The sequence below is a fragment of the Canis aureus genome, chromosome 17, assembly GCF_053574225.1.
Source record: "Canis aureus isolate CA01 chromosome 17, VMU_Caureus_v.1.0, whole genome shotgun sequence".
Taxonomy (NCBI): domain Eukaryota; kingdom Metazoa; phylum Chordata; class Mammalia; order Carnivora; family Canidae; genus Canis; species Canis aureus.
The window spans coordinates 3,206,501-3,234,369 of NC_135627.1; the positions used below are offsets into that span (position 1 = coordinate 3,206,501).

General features: G+C 49.6%; 1 protein-coding gene across 3 annotated transcripts in view; it reads left to right on the top strand.

The window, feature by feature from the left end:
* The first annotated feature begins 7,468 nt into the window (after positions 1–7,468).
* IRS2 (insulin receptor substrate 2) overlaps positions 7,469–27,869 on the top strand; it is a 30,594-nt gene continuing 10,193 nt past the window's right edge. The window contains exons 1-2 of one of the 3 annotated variants that reach the window (XR_013355460.1): positions 7,469–11,553; positions 13,729–18,994. Coding sequence is in view for 1 of the 3 variants with exons in the window: in XM_077854968.1 (XP_077711094.1) it covers positions 7,506–11,553 (4,048 nt within the window). In the remaining 2 variants the exon portion in view is untranslated. The remainder of the gene's footprint in view (positions 11,554–13,728; positions 18,995–27,869) is intronic. The other 2 variants (XR_013355459.1, XM_077854968.1) reach the window with 2 other exon arrangements.

Genomic DNA, 27,869 nt, shown 5'->3' on the forward strand with positions numbered 1-27,869 from the left:
ACAAGCCTCTTAAACATTAATCATTTAAGGAGACAGTACCTTAAAAAAAAAAAAAAGGAGACAGTACCTTATTATTTAGATAGAAAAGCAAAAGGGCGAGGCACCTGGGTGGCTCACTGGTTGAGCATCTGCCTTCAGTTCCAGGATCGAGTCCCACATCGGGCTCCCCACAAGAAGCCTGCTTCTCTTTCTGCCTAGGTCTCTGTCTCTCATGAATAAATAAATAAAATCTTAAAAAAAAGAAAAAAGAAAAAGGGCAAAGACTTACATTCTAGATAATTCCTAAAAGATGTTCGATGCTTAACAAATACCAAACAAATGTTTACTGATTTTTATATTTTGGATTGAGGAAGATACAAATTCACCTGAGTAGTAAAGGGTACTCCTCCTTTTCTATTATTCTATAATTAAAAAATACTGTGATTTTTAACCAATGGGACCAAATGGCTACATGCATATAACTTCCTTTTTAATTCATACTGTAAGGGATATGGGTGCCATGCTGAAATTGTAATGAACTCTTCTTATGTAGAAATTTTACAATCAGGTACAAGTTTACAAAAATAAAAACAGAAAAACATCAACTCTCAAAATAGCAATATATTTCATTTTCTATTTGTTTTCCAGTAATAGTAGTAAACATGGCTTTTTAATTCTTGCTCTTTACTACCCCAAAAGGCATTCTTGCAATATAAAATCTAATGTTGAGAAAATTTTTATATAGCATTCTTAGTTTTCCCTCTTGTAGCAAGACTATAGGCTGACATCTTAATAAAGACCTAGCCAAGGTGAAATACTGGCTGGTGTTTACACTCACAGTGGTCATTCTTAGAACCAGCTTATCTGAACTGACATCTCCCCTTCACACTTAACAGCTGGCAGGAAGTGGCAGGAAGTTCATCTTTATTATTTTCTTGTGAACTTCACTAATATTTCCTCAAGCTAATTCAGTCAATATCATTTGTTCTAAGAGTCCTTGACAAGGCAAAAAGTATAGTAAATATGTAAGTGCTTGATCGCTCTTAAAATTATATGTGGAGCGCATAGCACAGGTGAGTGGGAATGAAAGATTGAGGTTGTATTCCTACTTGCGCTGAAATCATATATTTATGGTATGAGTAGTATGGGCGAATTATATATATTTTACTTGTCCCATAGGCTGGTAAGAATCAAATGCCTTAATACACATGCATATACTGATAAACTACCCTTATCAGTTATTATTATTGCTTTTCTTTTTTAACATATCAGTATTTTTTTTTTTCACTCACAGTAAAGGTACCTGAAGGGCATGCTTGGTAGCAAAGAAATCAAGTCTTCTGATCTCTTCACTCTACTTAGATAACTTACCTAAGTGCCGTTACTAATGAGTATCTCAATTATTTGTATTGCCTGAGGACAGACTAAAACAGTAAAAAAGAAAATGCAATTTATACATTTAGAGTTGATAAATAAGTCATGAGTATATAAGTTCAAATTATTTCAATTAAAAAATAGCCACAAAAAAATAAAAAAAATAAAAATAAAAATAAATAAAAAATAGCCACATTTGACATTTATTAACTGCCATTTATTATTTATAGTTTAAACATGTTTTTGTTATTCTTCACTTTTAAAGTATATTTTCTTTACTATCTGTACTTTTTCAAATTTTGCTTTTCAATATCCCTCAAAGTGACTGGCTTATTCTAAAAAAAAAAAAATTGAGACTGACAGGTCAGTTTAGTGAAGAAATATGATAAAAAGTTTCCTTGCAAGACAAACAAATATTGATTGTAATTCATGTTTACTCCAAAATAATCCTGAGTTTAGAGCCTTGTATTTTTTTTTTTAACTTTGTTGGTTAGGTAGCTTTCTAAAATCTTAAATGAAGATTGATACTCATTTTTTTAATATAATAACTGTTCTTGGTAAATAAATATGCGAATTGGGATATAAAATATATTTTAAAATTTGACTGTATTAGCTTGATACTTCTCAAATCATATAAAAAGTTTTTAGACTGAATGTATCCATTTGTTTGTCACCTGATAATGCCTGAGTTGTTCATTGTCGATATTTCTTTGTTTTATCTCAAATGGTTTCTATCAACTTATTTAAAGATTCATGCAAAGCAAATGTATGCTTAGGTTGTAACCAACTTTCTGCTACTACTCTGGCTGTAACGTCTTGCAAAAAAAAAGCCTGTTCTGTCTTAGGAAGAAGCATTGCCAGTTGGTGGCACCATTCACAAGAACGGGTCACATTTCGCTGTTATCTTTAGGTTGGATTTCAAAACAACTCTAGAAAACAGACTCAAAGGCAAGCCTAGAAACAGCACGTGAACTGCAGAAAAGTGGAAGGTTTCTAACTACAATCCAGTTCCACAAAACGCCAGAGCATCTGGCAAAAAGCAAGGTGGCTCGCGTCCTACTTAGCTCCTGAATGGTTTACAAACAGGGTGAAAGCTCGCTCCTAGAGCAAACAGTAGGATCAATGAACAGGGGCTGATCTTTCCTTCCTAACATTTGCTCTGTTCAAGGACACACAGCTCTCCTCACTGCTCATTCCCCCTCCCTCCTAGAAAATATAGCTGTGTCATTTTAGAGACTTTTTTTTTTTTTATGTCATCTGCTCATGATCCACAGATTGAGAAGCAGACAATTTTGTTCTGCTCTGACAGAAAAGCCACAATAACAACAAACAAACAACTTTTTAACCCAGCAGCTAGAACACGGACAGCCAGCACTACCCAGGGCACCAATCTGGTCCAGCAAAACGTGAGTGTATTATGTTACAGGGCCGAGCATTCCAAGAGGGATATTCTAAGAAGGAACTCTTTTGTGTTTTTACGGTTCAGTAATGTTATACAGTCTTTAATGTAAAATTTTTATTTCTATCATGGAAAGTCCATGGGAAAAAAGGTGTTTGCTTTCTTTAAAAAAAAAGTGAGAAATACTTTCTCAAACACAACAAAATCTAGAGGTGGGTTAATAAAAATTTTAAGTTACTAACTATAGTCACTTTGTAATTGATTGTTTATACGTTTAAGTTTCTTCAGCATAATTATATTTAAAATAAAAATGTTTTGAGTATTGGGTGAGCTGTACTTGTTCCTACTACATAAGTGAGTATTGTTCTAAAGAGTATTAATTAATTCGGTGTATACATTTTTCAGAAGAATTCTTACTGTTAAACTCACAGTAGTTTGCTCCATCATATATGCACACAAAATAGTCATTTATTTTAGAAAATCCCCCCTCCCTAACGAATATTTAAGAAAGAGAAGATTTAAAATACGTAAGTATTTGTAATAAGCAAAATAAACACTAAGGTGGAAAGCTTTACAATTTCCAAGGAACCAATATGATCTATTACCAAATCCTGATTCTTGGGACATTTGGAATGCCTGCATAGATAGTAAACTATCCGAACAGTAGTTACATTCTCTCATGTCAATCATTCTGTTGCACACAATTAGCATGTTACAAAATTCTTGTGAAATTTCAGTTGAAACATATTAGCAAATATATTGGTGGGGGGAAAAAAAAAACAGCTACCAAAGTCCAGGAAGTCCTCTTATGAATTCTAAATGAGGAAAAGTCTATCTTTGCTTGGTTCATTCACCAGAGAAAGAGAAATGTATTAAATGAATTACTGAAATTCAACATTTAATAAAGCAAAATGTGATAAAATTCTGTCACTTTTTTAAAAGACTAAATAGGTCCTCTGACAAAAGCCTCTGAGGTTAAAATCTAGACCTCCTAAAGCATATTTTATTTTTATTTTTTTTTCCTCCTAAAGCACTTTTTAAATTGAAGCTATTCTAACTGGTTGTATAGTGTTCCACTATCTCCCTGCGCTGTCTGGTTTTAGATACAGTTCATCTAGATAGGAAATACTATCAAACAGATACAGGGTTAAGGATTAAAAAGAAAAAAAGAAGAAGAAGAAGAAAAAAAAAAAACCTCACAAGCCCTAAAATGTTATCTACTTTTGTCCTCCTATGTTGTGCCTTTCTTACATGAAACAGAGAATTAATGATGCTTACAATTATTTGTATTATGGATTTGTGATGCATTCTTAATGACTACATTTTTATGAAATTGACTACTTTATGAAAGGTAATCAAATTGTTCCAGAAAGGACCTTTCGTTTTAAGAAAAGAATCATTGCATATGATCCTATGTAAACGAAACAAAACAAACAAAAGACGCTCCTTGCTAAAAGATATGGCCATTTCGTTATCCATGATACCAAAGAGGACTTCCAAGGAAAGGTCTTGGACCATGAGAAAAAAATTTCATCCAGGCTGCTGGCTGGCAACAGGCCATGCGAGCAGCACCCGGCCCTGCGTGGAGAGCAGGTTGGCAGATGTTATTAGCTGACTTTTGCTGAAAAAGTATGGGAGAACAGTTGGAAAATCACAAGGTGTCGGACAAGCTTTAAATAAATAAATAGCTTATTTGGCAGTAGAAAGAGAGAAAGACAACAATAAGCTCCTTCGTTGAGGAAGAAGACGGGGATACTTCTAATTACAGAGTTCCTTACTGTTGGTTTCACGGGCTGACTTCTTAATGAGAATGGAAACTGTATCTCCCACACTCGTATTTAGAGGTTCTAGGACTTCAGAATGACAACTAGTTTATAGTTTTGCTCCAGGAGATTTGCGATCTTTCTGGTATGAGAATGCCAGTGATGTAGGTGAGAGTTCTTCACCCTTCTCTCCTGGTGACTGAGGCAGCACGTGGGGAAAGTGCCACCTGCTAACTTAGAGCTTCTAACACCTTTGCTTGGAGATGGCATAACACTAGAATAGCCCTAAGGAGAAAAACAAACCTTCCAAAGATGACACTTGTTAACATCTGAGGGGCACCCCAAGCAAGCATTGGTGAATATAGGAAAATCTAATTTCATATGAAAAGGCAGGGTCAAAAAGAAAAGAATGAAACAATTGAAAAAGATGCTTTCTCAGAGGAGATCATCAGTACCCCGTGAGGCTGAGAAGAGGTTATCCCAACATCGATCACTGCTGGCTACTTAGGGCTGCCGAACCTCTAGGCAGGCCCGTTCGGATCCCCCACGGAGTGAGATGGAAATCATCACAAAGCTGACAAAATTGGGCCACATTTTCTGCAAACTCCAAGAATCCCTTCATCTCCCCTTTCTGAGTAAACATATTGCCAGGCAACATTTGTCAACATAGAAAGGACAAGATCTAAGAAGAACAGAAAACCAAAGCACCGTGTCCATGAAGGTGCCCGGGACACACATACAACCTCCCACATGCATACCCCCACGCACCCTTAAGATGACATTCCGAGAGGTATTATTTCTTAAAGCTAGACTTAAAATGGAAGATTGACTTTAAATATGCCTCCTTGAGGCAAACTCTACTATGACTGACGCCTCGCTGACCCTTCTTCCCCAATTCATGCTGCTCAACAGTGACTGTAAATTGTATAGAGGCCACAACGCTGTTATCTTCGTGCAAATAGGGTTCTTTTGGCACATGCTATTAACTGGCAGGATCCTGGAGTCACATGCTCACAAATATGTGAAAATATTTATTGCCCTGTCAAAAAAAATCACAATCTTATTATCCTTAGACGTGAGATTTCATTACATTTAAAAATAAAGGCCTTTCTAAAACTAGAGAGGACATTCAAAGGCACACTTCCAGGACTTAATAGAAAATAACCAACATTATTGTTTCAAATTATGTCATGAAGACACACAAATTAAAGGAAGAGAACAGACAAGGGCTTGTTTTGTTAAGGCTTCTTGGTTTCCGCAAGACTCGGAGCCCGCTGGGAGGGTCTCCGGTCGGGGACACCTACCCTCACCCGCTGCCCCCACTGTGACATTTAGGAGATGCACCGCAAGGGTACTTATTTGTCACCGACTCTGAAAGTCACAAAGGCCATCACAAAAGCCGCGTAGACGTGAGCCTCGGGAGCGCTCCTTCAAGGGCATTTCCGACCCAGCCGGGGCCGGCGGCGCAGGGCGCGCGGGTCTGGAGCCGCCCCCTCTTGCGCGCGGGGCCGCCGGGGCCGGAGGGGACCCGGGCTCGGGGCCGCGCCTCGCCGGAGCCCGCCCTCTTTCCGGCGCTATGGAAACCGCATTTCTGCGCGCCTGCTCGTCCTCCTTCTCTTTCTCTTGTTACATCCCAGGCACACGATTTCAACTTCCCGAGAACCTGACAAGTGAATGGCGCTGACGACGCCCCGGAAGAGCCCGCGACCCGGGCGCGGGGGAAGGGACCCCGGCAGCAGCCGGGCGCGCGCGGGCCGGGATGCGGGGGGCGCCGCGCCCCTCCCCTCCCGCCCGGGAAGGGCACCGAGCTGCCCCGACCCGGCGCTCCCCGCGGACAACCGTGATGCTCGTAAACAGGGCGCGGGCCAGGCCCCCGGGAACCACCCAGGCGCGCGCCCACCCCGGCCCGGGGCTCCGGGTCCGCGCGCCCGGGGGTGCCCGCGGAGGGGGTTACGGGAGGGCGGCCAAGTTCGCCGCCCGCCGGGCCCCCGCCGGCCCCCGCCCCCCGCCCCCGGCCCCCGCCCCGGCGGAAGCTCCGAGCCCAGTTAATTGAGTCCGAGGCGGGAGGGAAGAAGGGCCCTGCGCGCGGAGGCCGGCCCCCGCCCCGCCCCGCCCCGCCCCGCCCCGCCCGCGCGCCCCGTTTCCCGCCCTGGGTGGCATCTCCTCCGCCGGCATCCACAACGAGCCCCTGATTAATGAGGCTCGGGCCGCCCCCGCCCCGCCCGGGCCCGGGCCTCCGCCGCGGGGGGAGGGGACGGCGGGAAACGCGGCCCGGGGAGAAAGGGGGGCGGGGCGGGGGCGCGCTCCCATTGGCCGCGCGGGCCGTCCGTCGGGGGGCGCGAAGCCAATGCGCGCGGCGGGGCGGGGCGGCCGCGCCGTGTGTGCCTGCGTAACGCCGAGTCACATGTTGTTTTGCTCCTGTTACTTCAGTCACTCGGTGCGCGATGTGTTACTCACTGTGCGGCGGGGACCGCGACGAGCCCGGGTCGCCGTTGGCAGCAGCAGCAGCAGCAGCAGCAGCAGCAGCAGCCGCCCCGGCGGCGGCGCGGACCCCGAGCGCCCGGGCGCACCCCGGCACCCCCGAGCGCGGCGCAGCGGCCGGAGCGGTGCGGCCGCGCGCGCCTTAGGCTCGGCCCCGCGGCTCGGGGACCCCGACTCCCGGCCCAGCCAGCGAGTCCCCAGGCGCCGCCCGAGAGCCCGGGAGGCGGCGGCTGCGGGCCGCCGGGCCAGGGGGCGGCCACCGCCCGCGCCGGGCATCCTCCGGGGCCCGGGGGCGCGGAGGGCGCTGCGCCACCGCGCGGGGCCGGCCCCCCCCGCGGGCCTCCCCCGGCCTCCCCCACCTCCCGGGCCCGAGGGACCGGGGCTCGCGCGGGCGAGCAGGGGCGGGGGAGGGAGCCGCCCCCGCCCGCGCCCCCGCCCGCGCCCGCGCCCCCTCCGCTGCCCCCGGCGGCTCGGCTCGGCTCGGCGCGGCGCGGCCTGAAACGCCGGCGATGGCGAGCCCGCCGCTGCCCGGGCCCCCGGGGCCGGCGGGCGGCGACGGCCCCAACCTCAACAACAACAACAACAACAACCACAGCGTGCGCAAGTGCGGCTACCTGCGCAAGCAGAAGCACGGCCACAAGCGCTTCTTCGTGCTGCGCGGGCCCGGCGACGAGGCGGCGGCGACGGCGGGCGGGGTCCCGGCGCCGCAGCCGCCGCGGCTCGAGTACTACGAGAGCGAGAAGAAGTGGCGGAGCAAGGCGGGCGCCCCGAAGCGGGTCATCGCGCTCGACTGCTGCCTCAACATCAACAAGCGCGCCGACGCCAAGCACAAGTACCTGATCGCGCTCTACACCAGGGACGAGTACTTCGCGGTGGCGGCGGAGAACGAGCAGGAGCAGGAGGGCTGGTACCGCGCGCTCACCGACCTGCTCAGCGAGGGCCGCGCGGGCGACGCGCCCCCCGCCCCCGCCCCCGCCCACGCCGCCGCGTCCTGCAGCGCCTCGCTGCCCGGCGCCCTGGGTGGCTCGGCCGGCGCCGCCGCGGCCGACGACAGCTACGGGCTGGTGGCGCCCGCCACGGCCGCCTACCGCGAGGTGTGGCAGGTGAACCTGAAGCCCAAGGGCCTGGGCCAGAGCAAGAACCTGACGGGCGTGTACCGCCTGTGCCTGTCGGCGCGCACCATCGGCTTCGTGAAGCTCAACTGCGAGCAGCCGTCGGTGACGCTGCAGCTCATGAACATCCGCCGCTGCGGCCACTCGGACAGCTTCTTCTTCATCGAGGTGGGCCGCTCGGCGGTCACGGGCCCCGGGGAGCTGTGGATGCAGGCCGACGACTCGGTGGTGGCGCAGAACATCCACGAGACCATCCTGGAGGCCATGAAGGCGCTCAAGGAGCTCTTCGAGTTCCGGCCCCGCAGCAAGAGCCAGTCGTCGGGCTCGTCCTCCACGCACCCCATCAGCGTCCCCGGCGCGCGCCGCCACCACCACCTGGTCAACCTGCCCCCGAGCCAGACGGGCCTGGTGCGCCGCTCGCGCACCGACAGCCTGGCCGCCACCCCGCCGGCCGCCAAGTGCAGCTCGTGCCGGGTGCGCACGGCCAGCGAGGGCGACGGCGGCGCGGGCGCGGGGGCGGCGGGCGCGGGGGCGGCGGGCGTGGGCGCGGGCGCGGGCGCGGGGGCGGGCGGCAGGCCGGTGTCGGTGGCCGGGAGCCCCCTGAGCCCCGGGCCGGTGCGCGCGCCCCTGAGCCGCTCGCACACCCTGAGCGGCGGCTGCGGCGGGCGCGCGAGCAAGGTGGCGCCGGCGCCGGCAGGGGGTGCCCTGCAGCACAGCCGCTCCATGTCCATGCCCGTGGCGCACTCGCCCCCGGCCGCCACCAGCCCCGGCAGCCTGTCGTCCAGCAGCGGGCACGGCTCCGGCTCCTACCCGCCGCCCCCGGGCCCGCACCCGCCCCTGCAGCACCCCCTGCACCACGCCGCGAGCCAGCGCCCGTCCAGCGGCAGCGCGTCGGCCTCGGGCTCCCCCAGCGACCCCGGCTTCATGTCGCTGGACGAGTATGGCTCCAGCCCCGGCGACCTGAGAGCCTTCTGCAGCCACCGGAGCAACACGCCCGAGTCCATCGCCGAGACGCCGCCGGCCAGGGACGGCGGCGGGGGCGAGCTGTACGGGTACATGACCATGGACAGGCCCCTGAGCCACTGCGGCCGCCCCTACCGCAGAGTGTCCGGGGATGGCGCCCAGGACCTGGACCGGGGGCTGAGGAAGAGGACTTACTCCCTGACCACCCCTGCCCGGCAGCGGCCGGTGCCCCAGCCCTCCTCCGCGTCCCTGGATGAGTATACCCTGATGCGGGCCACCTTCTCCGGCAGCTCCGGCCGCCTCTGCCCGTCCTGCCCCGCGTCCTCTCCCAAAGTGGCCTACAACCCGTATCCCGAGGACTACGGCGACGTCGAGATCGGGTCCCACCGCAGCTCCAGCAGCAACCTCGGTGCCGACGACGGGTACATGCCCATGACCCCCGGCGTGGCCCTCATGGGCGGGGGCGGTGGCAGCTGTAAGAGTGACGACTACATGCCCATGAGCCCCACCAGCGTGTCGGCCCCCAAGCAGATCCTGCAACCGCGGGCCTCCGCCGCCGCCCTCCCCCCCACGGGGGCTGCAGTGCCAGCGCCCGCCCCTTCGGCCGGCAGGGCCTTCGCGGCCAGTGGCAGCGGCGTTAGCTACAAGGCGAGCTCCCCAGCCGAGAGCTCCCCCGAGGACAGCGGGTACATGCGCATGTGGTGTGGTTCCAAGCTGTCCATGGAGAGCGCCGACAGCAAGCTGCTACCCAACGGGGACTACCTCAATATGTCCCCCAGCGACGCGGGTACCTCGGGGACTCCTCCGGACTTCTTTTCGGCCGCCTTGCATGGCAGTGGGGAGATGCTCAGGGGAGTGCCTGGCTACTGCTACAGCTCCCTGCCGCGCTCCTACAAGGCGCCCTACACGTGCAACGGGGACAACAACGACCAGTACGTGCTCATGAGCTCCCCCGTGGGGCGCATCCTGGAAGAGGAGAGGCTGGAGCCGCCCGCCAGCCCGGGGCCCACGGCCGGCGGCGCCTTCGCGGGGGCGGGCGGCCACACCCAGCCCCCCCACCCAGCAGTGCCTTCGCCCGGCAGGCCCGGTGGCAGCAGCGCTGGCCGCCCCGACGGCTTCCTGACCCAGCGCTGCCGGGCAGTGCGGCCCACGCGCCTGTCCCTGGAGGGGCTGCAGACGCTGCCCAGCATGCACGAGTACCCTCTGCCGCCCGAGCCCAAGAGCCCCGGCGAGTACATCAACATTGACTTCGGCGAGGCCGGGGCCCGCCTCTCCCCGCCCGCGCCCCCGCTGCTGGCCTCGGCGGCCTCGTCGTGCTCGCTGCTGTCCGCCAGCAGCCCGGCCTCCTCCCTGGGCTCGGGCACCCCGGGCACCAGCAGCGACAGCAGGCAGCGCTCCCCGCTCTCCGACTACATGAACCTCGACTTCAGCTCGCCCAAGTCGCCCAAGCCCGGCGCGCAGAGCGGGGACCCCGTGGGCTCCCTGGACGCCCTCCTGTCCCCCGAGGCCGCCTCGCCCTACCCGCCGCTGCCCCCTCGCCCCGCCGCCCCCGCGGCCTCCCTGCAGCTGCAGCCGCCCCCGCCGCCGCCCCCGGGGGAGCTGTACCGCCTACCCCCGGCCGCCCCGTCGCAGGGCCCCGGCGCGGCCTCCTCCTCTTCCTCGGAGCCCGGGGACAATGGTGACTACACCGAGATGGCCTTCGGCGTGGCTGCCACCCCGCCACAACCCATCGCGGCGCCCCCGAAGCCAGAGGGCGCCCGCGTGACCAGCCCCACGTCCGGGGTGAAGAGGCTGAGCCTCATGGACCAGGTGTCGGGAGTCGAGGCCTTCCTGCAGGCCAGCCAGCCCCCGGACCCGCACCGGGGCGCCAAGGTCATCCGCGCCGACCCGCAGGGGGGCCGGCGCCGCCACAGCTCTGAGACCTTTGCCTCGACCACCACTGTGACCCCCGTGTCCCCCTCCTTCGCCCACAACCCCAAGCGCCACAACTCGGCCTCTGTGGAAAACGTGTCTCTCAGGAAAAGCAGCGAAGGGGGCAGCAGCGGCGTCCTGGGTGCCGGGGACGACCGCCCCACGTCCCCCCGCCAGCTGCAGCCGCCGCACCCCCAGCAGGCGCGCCCCTGGGGCCCAGGTCAGCCCGGGGGCTTGGTCGGCTGCCCTGGGGGCAGTGGCGCCCCAATGCGCAGGGAGACCTCTGCCGGCTTCCAGAATGGCCTCAACTACATCGCCATCGACGTGAGGGACGAGCCTGGGCTGTCACCCGCCCCGCAGCAGCATCCGCATCCGCATCCGCATCCGCAGCCCGGAGACAAGAGCGCCTGGGGCCGGACCCGCAGTCTCGGGGGCCTGATCACCGCCGTGGGGAGCAGCGGCGGCGGTGGGGTGTGTGGGGGGCCCAGCCCCGGCGCCTTGCCCCCCGCCAACACCTATGCCAGCATTGACTTCCTGTCCCATCACCTGAAGGAGGCCACCATCGTGAAAGGTGAGGCCCTTGGACCTTGTGAAGGGTGGGAGGACCGGTGGGAGGATGGCTGGAAGCACCGGTGGGAGAACCGGTGGGAGATCGGGGGCTGCTGTTCTTTGCTACCTGGACCTGAGTGCCAAAATATCGGGCCAGCCTTCCGGTTTGGTTTTCCTTCCTGCCCCCTCGGCTTCCTTCTTCTCCAAACACCAAGAGCCGTCCAGTGGTCTTCCGTGATATCTCTGAGTTGGAGGTGAAGCCTCCCACTCAGGAGCTGTGGACTTGTTGTTTGGACCCCACCCCCTCCTCCCCTCTGTCCCCAGGGCACGGGTCTTCCCACGTCAGCCACCCCAGAGTGCCAGGGGTTGGTTCTTGACCTGAAGTTCTGACAGCTCCCTCACCCTTTGTCTTTGTTTTCCTGGAAGCAGGTCCCACCTGATTTTTGCTGAGCCTTAAAGTTTTTAAAGACAGGCCTGCAAGTCATTTAGAAAATGAGCATCCATTTTGGTGGCTGCAACAGGGAACAGTTATAACCGGTGGTTCAGTTTTACACAGAAACTGTAGGGGCTTTTCTGTAAGAGGCATCGTTTTTCTCCCAAGGGTCTGACAGGGTGGCAGTGCCTACACGTGGGGTAGAAGCAGTAGTTCTCTGACTCGAGCATACCTGGGGGGTCACCTGGTCAGAGATGGCTGAAGCCTGGATGACTGGGTTGTGCAGAGCCCCAGAGATTGTGATGCGGAAGGTGTAGGGCGTGGCCTGGAAGGTGCCTTTCTCGGAAGTTCCCAGGTTGTGTTGCTGCTGCTGGTTGGGGAACATCCTCTGAGAACCCTGTCCCAGGTTAGGCTCACCTGAGGAGGTTTGAGAAAGCCCCTTTGGGGCCTCGCCCCAGACAGATTGAAGCAAAGCCTCCGGTGGGCAGAGCACAGGCACCAGTGTTGTTCACAGTTTGCCTGGGTGATAACGTGCAGCCGGGATTTAGAATCAGTGCTTTAGAGGAAACAAGTGGAAGACAGCCACGTGGTGTTTTCAAGAACAATTGGACAGGATGGTGCCCCGCATCCTTCACGTTCTTATCAAATATCCATGAGGAGAGGTGTGCTTGCTTTGCAGCTGGTGGTGCATTCTGAGGATCTCAAACTTTGAATGACTGGGTGGTAGGGGTGTGAATGTTCAATTCACAAGTTCCTAATTTTTCTTTGGTGATGTGTGTGTTTGGGGAGGGTTCTAGTAAGGTAGAGGCTCCGGAGGAACCACAAAATATAAAGCAGCAAATAGTGTTAATGTAGATGCCGGCGTGAAGTCAGAAGTCTGCAAAGGGTCCGAAGTGACGATCTCCACAGCTTTTGGGGATCCGTGCGCCTTTTGGTCTTAAACAGAGTAGCTGAAAGCTAAGTCCAGCATACAGTTGATAGTATGCCTGGGACGGTTAGTCCATGGGATGTAAAAGTATAGCTGTAGGGTAAATAGCCTGTTGTTCTACTATAAGAGAGGAAGAGCTCTTTACTTTTTTATTAAAACCATAGAATAAAAGATGAAAAGAGTCCTAGAGAATTATCAGGAGTATGGTGCTCTAGCACCATCTAATTAAATCAATCGGAACTTGTCAGAGTGTATCCCATAAACGATGACTTGCCTCTGAAGGTCACTTTGCTTGCAGTTAAGTTAAACACTACAGATACTTCTGAAAAATTGTTTGTGTGTCAGGGAGTTGAAGGATTAGCTGCAGTCTAGGACACAGACCATAGAAACACACAGGCATGACTGGAATTGAGGGGGGGGAGGGAGAAATGCATGCATGCAAACATTTTCCTCGCATGCCCAGATGGGTATATGGGGGATATGCCATAGTAAACATGAAAGTACATTTTGCTGAAATCTGATTCTAATCAGAAAAGCAGCCTGAGAACATAACACCTTTTTTACCCCTTTTGGTGAAACAGGAAGCAAAACCCTGGCCTGGATTACAGAAGGCCCCAGGAGTGGGTTCCTGCAGGAGCAGGAGGAGTGAGCTGGGGTTTGCCTCTACCAGCCTGAAAGGATTCAAGGCCTTTCTGATAAGGGAGATACATTAAGAAACGTGATTCATGTTATGATATAATGCCCTTTTCAGACTCGGGGAAAATAAAATGTTAAACTGCGAGAGATAAGTTTAGTTAGAGACCTGATTTAGCTTGTTCTGTTTGTTTTCCCACCAGTATAAAATTCCTTTCAACCTATAGGACTCAGGACTCCTGAAACCAAAACAGCAGTTCGTAGGCTCGGTGGTGGCTGAACAAAGATGAGATTGAATTTGCTTGCCGTTTTTCCAAAGACTCTGTGAGCATTATGGTAAACACCTTTTTAAGAAGAGAAAGGACTATTTTTAAGCAAGATCGAGAACTGCAATTGATCCATTGTGCCAGAACCACAGTTTTTTAAGAGGGCTACATGCGAAATGGATTTCTAGTGAACTGATTTGACACAAGAACAGTAGAACAGGAAAGACGAGGATGTCATCTTAATGAATGTGGAACCTGCGCTGTGGTCTGTGGAGCCAGAGAGGAACTCAAAATGAACGTCCACTTTTATTTAACTCACGTGTGCATGTAGAAATTTGTCTGTGGTGCTCATAAATAAAGAGTTCACGGGAGATAAGCGTCCTTTGGGAGGATGATTTATAGGGAGGAAGACTTGGAAAGCATTTCTTTGAAGATGAAATAGGAGAAAAAAACTTCCTGGGTCATTGTGTGCATGGCCTGGCGCTCAGAAGTGGCATAGGTGTCTGTTCACACTGAGCTCCTCCGTCTCCACATGGGGAAATGTCATTAATTATGCTGAAGCAGAATGATTTGGGGTCCTGCAGTAGGGTTTGGCATTTGCATAAGTGGTAACAAAGACACAAGATTTCTGCAACAACGTTTGATAGTTGTTTACAGTAGAGTTGGGGGATGGTGGGATTTCGGTGCCAGAAGCAAGTCAGTGCACTTTAGGGGTGTGTGTGTGTGTGTGTGTGTGTGTTTGTGTATGTGCATGCTCTGGATTAATATATGATAATAATCTGTATAACACAATAGTTATGGATTAATCCAGAGCAAATAAAATTTGAACTGTAAATTATCCATCTTATTGGGGAGCAAAGGAAGGCCCTTTCTGCGTGCTTTGCGGGTGCGTACGTAGGAACATTGAACCAATCTGTCAGAACGTTGTTGTTTTGGAACTGAAAATACAGTGTGGAATTTACTATGCTTTAAAACAGCATTTAAAAATTAACTGTATACATGTTTGTGCTACGACTGTAGGTTGGTGTAGATCATAAAAGGTGCTATCTAACTGTTCCTCTTTGGTGGGATTTTTGTTCTAAAATTGGTTTTTATGTATGTATAAGGCAGATTAGATATGAGTTACCGCTGAAAGCATCTCTGTTTAAATTCTGATTGATAAGAGGACTATTTGTTCCTATCCTATGGTCAGAGAATTTGGGGACAGCAGGAACGTCTCCAAAGGAACAAGATAATCACGATTTATGTTTAAAAGGATTGCCTATTGGAAGTCTGAAAGCAAAGAACCTGAATATTTTTAGAACTCCAATGAGATTGCTTGACAAACCACATGCCCTTTATTTTTCTGTTTTGCGTGCTCTCCTGCTTTGGTTGGCCAGCTCTGGTCGTAATAAGATAATAATGAACACTGCTCCTGCCCTGTTCCCGGGAACAGACAACCAAGGTGCTAATGAAAACACACAGGCTTTCGTGAATGAAAGTCACGTGACTTGTTCTACTTCCTTTATTGAAAGAGAAACCTTTACAAAAATAGTACTTCGTAGAAGGAAGCATAGTATGTGGAACATTAAACCAGGAATCAGGAAACCAGGTTTCTGGTTGCTGATCTTAATGAGTCATTGTGTGACAGAGGAGAACCATTTAACCCCACTTTCTCACTTTCTCTGTCTGTAAAATGGGGTAATTATAACCCTCTCACTCCTGTGGCCTCGGCCATTGGGAGGTCCAGCAGATCATAAAAATCAAGAACGGTTAAAATGCTCTCCTGAAGGATCCTGCTGATAAACTCACTGACACTATTGATACTTATTGCCTTGAAACTATGAGGGTTTATAGGAAAGTCACTTTTGTCAATGAGTGTTCTTAAAAAGAAACAACTCACGGTCGTCTAAAAATGGAGCTAACGCCTTTTTTAAGAGATGCATGTCTTTTCTTCTTCATTGCTAATTCCACTCCAGTCTCCAAGAACCATGTTTTCCCCTCATCTTTACCCAACTTGAGATTTTGTTCATAGATAATCAATTGCAATGAAGTAGTGTTTTAAATTACGTAGTGAGGGATCCCTGGGTGGCGCAGCGGTTTAGCGCCTGCCTTTGGCCCAGGGCGCGATCCTGGAGACCCGGGATCGAATCCCACGTCGGGCTCCCGGTGCATGGAGCCTGCTTCTCCCTCTGCCTGTGTCTCTGCCTCTCTCTCTCTCTATGTGACTATCATAAATAAATAAAAATTAAAAAAAATAAATAAATAAATTACGTAGTGAAATGACATAATCAAGGAAAACAGCGTCCTAAAGCTGAAACTATATTAAGACCGTACTTTTGATTACCTTTTATAATTTGTTTGTATGTCAACAGGTATTGTCAATATGAAAATTAATAATTACGATACTCATTTTTTTTAACTGATAGTTTTGGCTTTTAACGTGGGCTGTATTGAGAGAAAAACAGAACCCTTAAACTTTCAGCTGCTGAACCTAGTGTTGGGCTTGGGGGTTCTCTTTTAGGGTTGATTTAACTAGGGTAGCCCCTCCTGCTCTGTTTTGATTTTTTTTGGTTGTCAGACATGGTAGGAAAACCTCCAGTGTTTGTTTGATTCATTTGCTCTTGCACAGGCCCACTCCCCCACAAAAGGAATTTTAATAGATAATTAAATATAATTATTTTCTTTGGAATTATGTGTATTACATGAATCTCTCTGTTTTTCTGGAGAGGAGGAGGACTCGTAGCACTTTTATTTACTACCAGCATGGGTATAATGGGTTTTCTGTTAAAATTCCCACTAATGCATTTTCTGTAGAAGCATAGTTCCAAGAGCTAGTTAACTTTTGGTATCAGATTTGGCAAGTTGAGAGGGTTTTTTGTTTTGTTTTGTTTTTTTGGGTAGCACAGAATCAAGTGTTCCCATTTCACCTTAGAAACTTAAGGGAAAATGTAACTTTACTCTTTTTATCTGCACTGCCAAGTAGAGTGAGGAAAAACTCAGAGGGAAGTGAAGCCCCGCCCAAAGCCGGGTCTTCACCGACTCCACGAATAGTAGGAGAGTTCGCTGCAGATTTTCTCTACTACAGACATGAGGAGAATGTCTTTCTATTCAAGATGAGCAAGACATTTTAATAAACAAATGAAAACCAAATTTTCTGACCCTCCAATGTGATCAGTTGTAACCACGTTACTGATCAAGTAGAAACGTACTATCTAAATATAATCGGGGAGACTCTCTGTTGATTTTATCTATTTGAATGTGTTCTTCAAGATCACTGTGGTTTTTTTAATCATTCAAGGTAGATCATTGCAGACTGAGTTCATTGGTAGGTTTTTTTTTTTTCTGAGGAGGACGAGTGGAGTCATCATTCAAGATAGGGCAAATGCTGAGGCTGAGAACTGCTAGTGAGGATTCGATTTCTTTCTAGATAGCCACAGAGACTTGAGTTAACGGCACACGAAAATAAAAGGCACAGAAGGAAGTTTGAATAGAGGGAGTAGAAATACACGTTGTACACTACCATTTTGCTCAGTGGATGCGAATAATACAAGATCCTTCTGTGCATGGTACTCTTGCTGCTTAATTGAATTCATTGCATGGGAACGCTGGGATAGAATTGGGTTAAAATTTAAAGGCTGCACGTTTACAAGCGGTAAAATAGTCAAGTTAGCGGTTCTGATTTCTCAGCGATTACACTAGAAAAATATTAAATTTGCATAAAGTCACTTTTACAGGTCCAGAGACATTGTAAACCTTGAGCAGACAAATGTGTCTTCAGATTTGGCCCCATTTTCTTATGCCATACATAATATTTACACCCACAAACAAGATTTATAAAATACTCCTTGCCTATTGTGCTTTTAGTGAAATTTGGAATATTTGGTTAAATATGGTGGTACGTAATATGCCTTAAGATAAATGACCATATGCACAGCACCTTGTCAGTACTGGTTGTTTTTTTGTTTTGTTTTGTTTTAAGTTTCTATTTTATTGTATTTATTGGTTTTTAAGATTTTACTAATTTATTTTAGAGAGAGGAGTGAGGGAGGAGCAGAGGGGAAAGGGACAAGCCGACTCTGTGCTAAGTGTGGAGCCCTAAGCCAGACTCAGTCTCATGACCCTAAGATCATGACCTGAACCAAAATCAAGATCTGACGCTCAACTGGCTGAGCCACCCAGGTGTCCTTTAGTATTGATTTTAAACAGTATCAAATTTTCCAGAAATAAATATTTTGTGTGTGTGTGTGTGTGTGTGTAGGGGAGGGGGCTCCATGTCTTATCTAATCATGCCCCAAGAGGCTTGGTGGGAATTTTGTCTTTGTGAAACTCAAATACTGAATAATGACGTGTTCTCTAATCACGTTAAAACTTTACAACCTTAAGTATAATTATAGTCTTACTGGTGCTTTAATCTATCCATAGGGTGTTGGTATAAATCGTTGGGTGAATGATTGTAGTCTAGTATTAAATTGCAATTTTTTCAGTGTGTAAAAATGGGGATTATGATAGATTTCATTATATTATGTGATTTTAATAATTACTTTAAAATCCGTATGTTTATCCTAAGAAGGATTTATGCTTTTACATAGTATTAATGCCTGATCTCTAGCATTTATGAGTGTGACGTAGTGCTTCCTCTGTCCAAATGTAAAAGTAGTTACTTAGGGGAGGGGGCCCATCATTTGCCTCTGAATTAGGTGCTACTAAGAATCCCAGAACCTGATGCGCAGTGAAAGAAGGCAGCTGGAGCTGGTGCTGGTGAAGTTGTAACCATTATGCTGATCAGTATTGGAAGAGTATTGTGTTGCCCTAACTCCTTTAGGTCAAAAGAATTGTTTAAAATCCAGGCACTGTTTTTTTCCTCACTTCATGGCATCGAGACATTTTCTTCCCTGTAGTATCACATTATACTCCCAAACCCAGTGACATTAGGCAGGGCCACTCCTTGGGAATGAGGAATCTGCAGCAGAGAGAGGCCCCGGGACTTGGCCAGGTTCCGAGAGCTGAGAGGAGTACTGTTGGGTGAGCCTCAGAAGGTGCCCATTGACCATCCTTGTCCTGCCTTGTCCTGCGGTCCTGCCTCCTCAGGTCTGACTCGGCAGCCTGTGCTCTTACATCCCATCATACTGTCTCCGAGTGCTACAAACTGTCTGCTGGGGAAGCTCAGAGCCAACAGTTACATTAGGATTTTAGCCTAGACCCGTCTCAGGCAACTATCCAGGTAGCTGTTTTGTTTTCTATTTCGCTTGGCTGATACTTACTGAATTTCCCTCTTTTTTTTTTCCATGTGTTTATTGATTCTGAGTAAAATGTGGGCAGTTAAGCAGGAAGTAGGACATGGAAGGGAAGCCCCCTAATTTTTTTAAACCCGTTTTATGCCTGGCAGTATGCAGAGCTCAGGATCTGATAGGACTTTCACAGCCGTCACTGTGTTGGTGGCTTCAGAGTGGTGGTTCCAGGTTGTTGACCGGTCATCTGTTCTGGGGCTTTCCAGTCTCACTTCCTGGGGTCCCAGTGGTCTGCAACACTGAAAGCTCCTATTCCTCTAGCTGCTTTTTGTTTCAACAAAGCTGGCTATATATTATCCTTGAGAAGATGCCTCTCTGCCCTCCCACCACCAAATACATGAAAATTCTGTCCACACAGTGTGGTGAGGATCAGGAGAGAATGCAAGGTCGTTTCAAGGGAGAGGAGTTGGGAACGGTTGGTATAATAAAACTCATTTAAGCCTGCGTACACAGAGGCTCAGGGAGGTCAGACCTTTTTTCCAAGGTCACCATTTAATTCGTTGGTAGAAATGTTTGTAAATATTATCAAGAAAGAATAGAGTATGCCCTGTCTCTGTGGGTCTTTTGTGTACCACTGAATAACTTCCTCCCAGGGCTGTCGTATTCGCTCCAGAACAACTCAGCGTTTGTACAAGTGGTATCTGTCCTTTTTTTTTTTTTTCTTTTTTTTTTGACTTTGGAACATTTTGCTTCATGCGTAGACTAGCAGGTCTGCTGGCCGACAGAAGCAGAGGATGCAGAGGCACCTAGGTAAGGAAGAGTGCTGTGAATCAGGAGACACGCCTGCTCACGATCATGTGGGCAGTGTGTACTGGGGAAGCAGAAGAGCGAAGGTTTGGCAAACATTCAAGATCATGTGCTTACTTGTTAAAAAAAAAAAAGAAAAGAAAGAAGAAAATTCTTGGCATGATTCCAGTGGAAAAGCCTCTGTTACCTGGGAAAAACATATGTCCTTGCCATTTGTGATGGGTTCAAGCTAGATGCTTGATCTGGTTATGGCGTGAGGTGTCTTTGTGATAGATTTATTCCATAAGTGAAATACATATTCTCCTCCTTATGAATAAGTCCATTAACAGTTTCCTAAGAAATGAGTCATTAACCTACTTAATGATGAGTGTATTTGAAAACTAACCAATTTAGAATTTGCCTAAGGACCAATAAGTTAACTAATCAGTTGTTGCTAGGTGGTAATCTTCTGGGGACCAGATTATTTCACGAGTGCCTCTCTTATTTTCAAGATTTTTTTTTTCTGAAAAAAAGAAATCATTTAACTGAATTTTTGAATGAAGAGAAATGGTTTTTCTACCTTCCTAATGATGTGACTGTGACCCCACTTTCAAAGGCAGAAGGGAAGATGTAAACAAACCAAAATTCATAGGCTGTCCATATTTTTAAAAAATGCAATGGGGATCTACGGGCTGAGTTGGTTTTGTTTACATTAGCTGCCAGTCTCTCCAGCATCCTCCGAGAGAGGACTTCCTTCCTAGCAGATGGCAGCCTGGGGCCACACGCCTCCCTGGTAAGCATCGTGCACCAGTAATCTACCCAGCCCCTCGGGAAGGAGGCTGCCGCCGCCCACTGGGGTCAACAAACCAGGGCGATGCAGCTCCCTCCCCTGCCCTTCCCATCAGTGCACTGCAAAAACAGCCTTTCGGGGTGAGGGTGGGGGAGAGCAGAGTTCAGAGCGCCCTGTCTCTGGGTTCTGGGTCTGGAGAGTACTCACCAGGTGAAATGCAAAAGCTGCCGAATAAAGATGCTGCTGTGCTTGCGCTGTAGGGAGTCTTCATAAATAAATGCAGCAGTGTTTCCCAGGGCGAGGTTTGGATCCCCTCCTTAGAGAACCCCTGAACTGGCGTGGCCGCACTGCCAGGTGCTGGCGGTGGGAAGCCAGGGAAGTAGGGACTGGGGTGGGTGAAGGCTGAGAGTTCCCCACCTGCAGTAGAAGCCACGCCCATGCCCCCCCCCCCCCCAGGGGACTTGGCCCCACACCACAGCCTGCCAGTGCCTCTTTCCCTGTCCCCAGTGCAGGGTCCCAGGCACCCGCTGGGCCAATGGCAGGGGCGGGGGGTGCAGAAGCATGAAGAGAAGTTTTGGAAATAGGCCAGGACATTCTTAATAAGTTTAAAAACTATGCAAATCGTGCTTTAGAAACTCTGAGCAATAAGCAGTATTAAACAAGGCACCAATTAGTGTGCATAGAGCAGCTTGATTTTGTTTGAGGGTGAGAGGGAGGTAGGAGTAGTACTCTGGGACCCTGTCAACATTCTGGAGCTCCTGAACTACTCAGAGGACAGAAGTTGCTAGAAAGAGACACTCAGGCGGTCAGTTTCTTTCGCCGAAGGCTGGATGCATTTTTTGGAAGATAAATTGCTCAAGTGATGGGTGGCAACGCATACCTCTGTTTTATTCTTACATGATAGCAGGGTTTTCAAAAATAGTTTTCTGGCATAAAAGTGACCTAAAACAGCACTTTGTGTATACAGATGAAACAAACAAATGCATTTGCTACTCATTCCGTCTTCCAGTTATATTTATCAAATAAGTCTGATGACATTTCTGCGAAGAACTTTCATTAGTTTGCTAAGTAGACTTCTTATAAACGTACAGTTCAATTGAAAATATTTAGGTACTATTTAGCCAAATACACGAGTTGCAAAACTGCAAAATCTGTATTTCTTCCTTCTTTAGGATGTTATAAATCCAGGAGCGTACATTTATTTTATAGTCCGCAACAGAAAATTAACTTTTCAGCTGGTTCGGTAAAAAGTGGAAACTTGAATAACGTGTGGTGTGGAAATATTAGATATGAAAGCCCGACAAACTTACAAACAATGAATTTTAAAACATCCTTTAGCCTTTACTTATTTTGAAATTTTAAAATGAGCATTTTCTCTGAAAGTTTACATAGCTTCTAAGCATAATGACATTTTGGTGTTTATGGTCCTATCAGAGTTTTAAAGATGCAGTAGAAGAACTCACCTTAATTCCATTTTACTTCTTATCATTATTTGCAGTTTAGCTTATCAGTAGGGCTGGTTTATTAGTAGCCTTCGTTCCAAATGAAATAACCACAGCAGTAAAATACCCAAGTTTCTCTGGCATGGAGCATTTAATTAAGTTCCTAGAATAACTCTGGGTGATAAGCATTCATCTCCACGACTCTGGAGTCTGTCCTGTTCAGCTGGAATGTTCAGAATTCTTCGTGTCTTGAGGCATTTCCTAGAGTTGACAGTTTAGCCAGTTACTCGATGGAGATTCAGTGTGTATGAACACCTGAGTAGTCGCCGGGGGCCACTCGGTGCTCCCCACGTAGGCTGTTTCCTGGGCAGCGGCATGGAGCGTTCCAGGAGTCGTCCGTCCGCCCTTCTCAGTGGGGTGGCCTCGCTGGAAGGTTCTGATGGAGCCACTCCGCGCTCAGTCCTGTCTCCATACTCTTGGGGTTCCTCCGATGATGCTGGGTCAGTTTTCTTCTCAGAAACTGTGGGTTCAGTTTGCCAGGGTCCTGGCTGCTGGGTATAGCTCACTCTAGCCTCTGCCCGTAACTGTCCCAGGATTTCTCCTTGTATCCCATCTTTGCTGTCAGTGGAAGTATTCCAGAAACTTCCCAACACTGGGATATTGGCCTCCTTTTCCAGAGCCTTCCGATTCTTTGCAGCTTACCCACCATCCACTGCTGCTTAACGGATGTCCTCTCTTTTGTTTGCGTGGTGGGAGTTCTTTCTGTGAACTCATCCTTAATTCTGCAACACCAAGCGTTCATGGCCACACACGTGGAAAGCTCACATGTAAAATGCTTACTGCTACTGCTCGCGCCCCACTGTGGCCTTCCATAAATGGTGAACATGTAGATTTTAGACACTATCCTAATAATTTCCAAATCAGGCCGACACATCTTTAACGCACCTTCAGTGGCATGCAGGTGTATCTGAAGCCCTTGAAAGCGGACGTCCTTTTTATAGACCCAGTGATCTGGCCAGGAAAGCCCGTCCCCCTCCTGCACAAGGGAGGCCCCCCTGGCTACCAGCAGCTCCCTCTGCTCTGAGACCTGCTGCTGCCAGACCCATCTCTGCCTTGGCATCCACTGTGGAGAGGAGAGGGCCATCCATCGGCCAGGCAGCTGTATCTCCAACCCATCAGACTGATGTGGGAGTTGGTTTCCTGTCCTTCTGTCCTTTTTACATTTTCCCACCTTTAAGTGCTCATTCAGGGCAGGGAGTGGTGCGGCGGGGGGGGGGGGGGGGGGGGGGGGGACTGATAGGAGTGTCACTTAATGCTGCTTGGGAGGGTAGAAAGATGGGCTGTGGGCAGGAGGGACAGAGGCAGAAAGGTTAGATCTCCCTTCAACTTTCAGAGTTAATCAAATTGTTAAATTTTTTTTCATGACAAAGATGCCAGTTGTTACTTGTTGAATACTTTTAAACTGTTTCACTCATTTGAAAAATATTAAAGTGTATGAGAGAAAGAAACAGGTTTGGTTCCCAAGCTTAAAAGAAAAACAAAAGGTACTCAGTGTTCAAGCCTATATTTGAAACCTAGGAAATAAATTTAATTTCGTTATGTTTTCAGATGATGAAGTATTATAGGTAGTAATAGATGCTCCAGAAAATAAAGTGGCGGAAGGGAGGGAGGGGAGAGGTGACAGCTTGAAGGTGATAAAGAAGCAGGTCTTCTAGATCTTTACAGGGAGAATCCATATAGGCAAAGGAATACCTGTGCAAAGGCCCTGGGGCAGAAGATTGCTGGTATGTTCCGCAATGAGGAGTGGGTCAGTATGACTGACGAAGAAGGAGAAAGGCAGAGCATATTAGGTGAAGTGAGGGGGTGACAAGGGACCATGATCTGTAGAGCTCGGTCAGCCGTTGTAAAGATGTCAGCTCATATTTTAATAATGTAAAGGAGCATAGAATCATCTAATTCTGCCATCTTGTGTGTGGGGTTTTTTTTTGTTTTTTTGATTTTTGTTTTTTTGTTTATTGTTTTTTGATTTTTGTTTTTTTGGTTTTTTTGTTCTTTTTTTGCCTCGTGAGGGATATGGCAGCTCTTGAATTTCCTTTTCCAAACTAGCATAGAAGCTGGGAGAAACCCTGAAAATGGGTTGAGGCACTGAGTTGTGAGGGGGTGGGCGCTGGAAGATGATAAACAAGATTAACAGCCAAGCACCTGCCTCCTGGTGGAATTATGTACGTGATTATGCAAACATCTGTAAAGAGCCTTGTAATTTATAAAACATTTTTTTTAAAGATTTTATTTATTTATTTATGAGAGACACAGAGAATGAGAGAGAGAGAGAATGAGGCAGAGACACAGGCAGAGGGAGAAGCAGGCTCCATGCAGGGAGCCTGACGTGGGACCCCGGTCTCCAGGATCATGCCCTAGGCCGAAGGCGGCACTAAACTGCTGGGCCACCCGGGTTGCCCTATAAAACATTTCTAACTGTTGTCGAGTCCTCGGGACCTCCTTGGAGGGAGGTTCTTGTTATTCTTATGTTTTAAAGGAAAAACCTGGGGCTGGAGAGACTCTTTGGGCCTGGGAGGTGTGATGCTGCCTGCTTCTGGGTCTTGCAGGTGACATGCTGGCTCCTTTGGGGGGAGAAAGGACACTCACTCATCCTGACCAGCCAAACCATGGGTGGGTCTGGCGCTGGGTTAGTGCCGCGTGCGGCCGCCTGCCATTAGTTGGGCAGGCTCTGCTCTTGCTCAGGAGTGCCAGGTTCGAGCTGCACACTGGGTTGGTTTCATCGTCCAGGGATGGAGCTCGGATTCCTCCGTGTGTTTCACAGAGACAAACCGGCAGGACGGTGCTGATACTAGGAGTGAGCCAGGCTCCAAGGCTGCCAGGAGGACCCACCTGCCCTCAGTCTGTGTGTGAGCAAAATGGATGTTTTGCGAGTGGATTTGTGTGCAGTTATTTGTAGCTTGTATCGTTTGAAGACTTGACGTAGCATGTAGGTCTGTCTTCAGGATTTAGGTTTTGTCTCACTTAATTTTTGTGAAATACGTACATCATACGGTAGCGTACATGCAAGGTGTTAAAGAAGCTCCTCCGTTGGAAGAAGACTGGTGGTCTGCTCCTGGCGGTTTGCTTACCTGCATTAGCAGTTACAACTTCCACTTGGGTTGCCCTTGCCTCTTCCAGGCCAGAATCGTGAAATTTCCATGTTGACGTTCACGTGCAATGTTTTAGAAAATCCGTCTATGCTTGTGGGTCTCCTTGGTGTCTCTGCTTCCTAGACTCTGGAGAAGCTCTTAGATGAGGCTCTGCAACAACAAGAGGCGAGAGTGGGAGGCAAGTAGCCACAAGTGGGCTACTTGCCCCACATCCAGGGCCTTTGTAGGGACTTGAGGCTGTGGCTGTGGCCGTGGCGCCCACCCTGTGACCCGCAGCCCGGGGCTGGTGTGGATTCCCACTCCCCAGCTCCTGTGTGACTGGCTGCCGCCCTGTTACCCTCTGTTCAGGCTGCTTGGAAGCCCGTTCATGTTCCGTTGAGTACAATAGGTAGAAATGACAAAATGTAATTTGCTGTGTTGCCTTTTGTCATTTGGGCTCCCAAGGACGTGGTTAGGAACGCACGTGACTTTTCAGTCCATCCTGAAAAGTCGCAGAGGCTTCTGCTCAGCTTGAAGGAACTGGAAATGGGACCAGGCCAGTCTACGCAGACAGGCTAGCCTTCTTCCCGTGGAAGGAGTGATGTCTTCACCCTGAGTTGACTGTTTCCCCCTCCCCGAGCCTTCAGCACTTTGGGAAGCTGGATCTTGCTGTGCTTGGCTGTGTTGTTCCCTCACTGGGCTTTCTTCTCACTAGAGAAGGGGCAAGAGTGGGGGACGTGCGTGATCACGCGTGCAGCTGCGGGGACCAAAACTGGGTCCCCTCCATATTCCCAGCCCAGGGGCAGCGTCAGGTGCTCTTCCTGGCTCTGTGTGTAACCGTTGTGGGTCTGGCCTCCAGGAGGACTGGGGGGCTAGGGTGTCCATGTGTCCATCCTGCCTGCTCTTTCGAATCCCTCCGAGGCCTTGAGAGATGCCAGGCTGGACCCCTGGCTCAGGTGTCCTGGGGTCCAGAGCCTCCCGTGTGGGAGGTCCCTCCTGGCAAATAAGTGTGTAAGATGCCTACCGGGTCCAGCCACTGAGTTCTCCCAAGGCTGGAGAAGTGAGTCTCCAGAGCCCTTTCCCTGCAGAGACTCCAGTGTGAGTGACTGGAGACACTACACTTTGGCACTCTTTGGCCCAGAGGGCATGTGTAGTAGCCTAACCTGCCCCAGGGGCTGTCGGGTTGTGAAGTGGGGGAGGGGGCTGGGGGCGGCACCTGCAGGTCCAGGTGGGGCCGGTGGGAGGAACCGCCGTTTTCCTGGCCCGCTTCCTGGGAAGGCCTGGCCATCCATGGCTGCTGATTTTATTTTTCAGTAAATGAACTCGGTAAAGACAGTTTGTAACTTAGCACTTCACATTTTTTGTTACTGAAATTTTAATAAGTAGTACTTGGTTTGAATGTAAATCTCTGTGTGCAGCAGAGTCTGAATGCTGATGTTGACCTACAGTTTGCCACACTTTGGAGCATAAACCCGAGAGAACAGAAACTCGTGCCCATGGCCCCGCTCGCCAGTGGGCACCGTGCTGCGGGGCGCGTCCCGGCGGTCCCTGATGGCGCAGCTGCCTGCTCCGGGGCACATGCGCCCCCTGGCCGCACGCACGTTCTGTCCTGCCCACAGGACGTGGGGGGAGCAGCCGAGCAAGGCGATCAGGGCAGCATTTGAGAACTATTAGCTTTAAATGGCCTGGAGTTACCCTCAGAAAAACAATTCTACTTCTGTTCTGCTTCTATCCAATTAAAACAAGTTTATTCATTTCATTCCGGGAGCTATTTGCCATTGTTTTTGTGCATTCATGAGTTGTTTATTTGCTGCTTGAAGTTCCAGTTGTTCGTGATGTCATTCATGGGTAGAATTTTGAATGAAGGAAAATGCTGTGGTGGCAAACGTGCTCAGAGATAGCACTGTTGTGGCCGCACAGATTAGCCAAGAGAGCGGGGTGGGAGGAGCCAGGCTTTCTTTGGCCGCCTAGGGCTGCCGGGTCTCATTAAGTCTTTGTAGTTCACAAGGAACATGTGGCTACGCGTATACATCATTTGAAGGAACTTGAAGAAAGCAAAGGGACCCACCTGCAGGGTGCCACTAATGCTAGTGGCATGTACTCCTCTGCACACGGAAAGTCAAGAGTATCTCTACATTGTGTTTGACTTACATGCTTGTAGCTTTCATATGTAAAATTTGGTAGTTCCACAAAGGCCCAGGAAGGAACTCAGGGCAGGAGAATGATGGCCCTGTTTTCAGAAGGAAGAACAGAATGGTAAATGCTGGATCCTGGGCCCCAGGACTCCCTGTGGGACCAGTGACTGTCCACACCCACGTCGCATTGAGCCATTGGAATGGCATTCAGTTTGCAGGGGTGGGGACGGCTTGACCTGAGTCATTCCTAAGCTCCCAGAATGCCTTTGAGATGAGTGATGGTGAGAATGAGCCAGGACACCTGAGGGTTGGCTGCCCATTCACACAAGAGCCTTTAAATGAGATCTATTCTGAGCCCCCAGGAGATGGGAGAGGATGCCGACATCTGCATCCTGTGGACGTTAATAGACAGGGAGGGAATCAGCCTGCGGAGAGGCGGAGGCCACTCAGGCCACCCAGGTGCATTTGCTCAGTGGAAGCTCGCACCTAGGAGGGAGATAGCTGGGCAGGGGCTGGGGGCAATGGATTCCAGAATTGCCCTCTGTTTTCTTTTCTTTTTTTTTTTTTTTAAAGATCTCATTTATTCA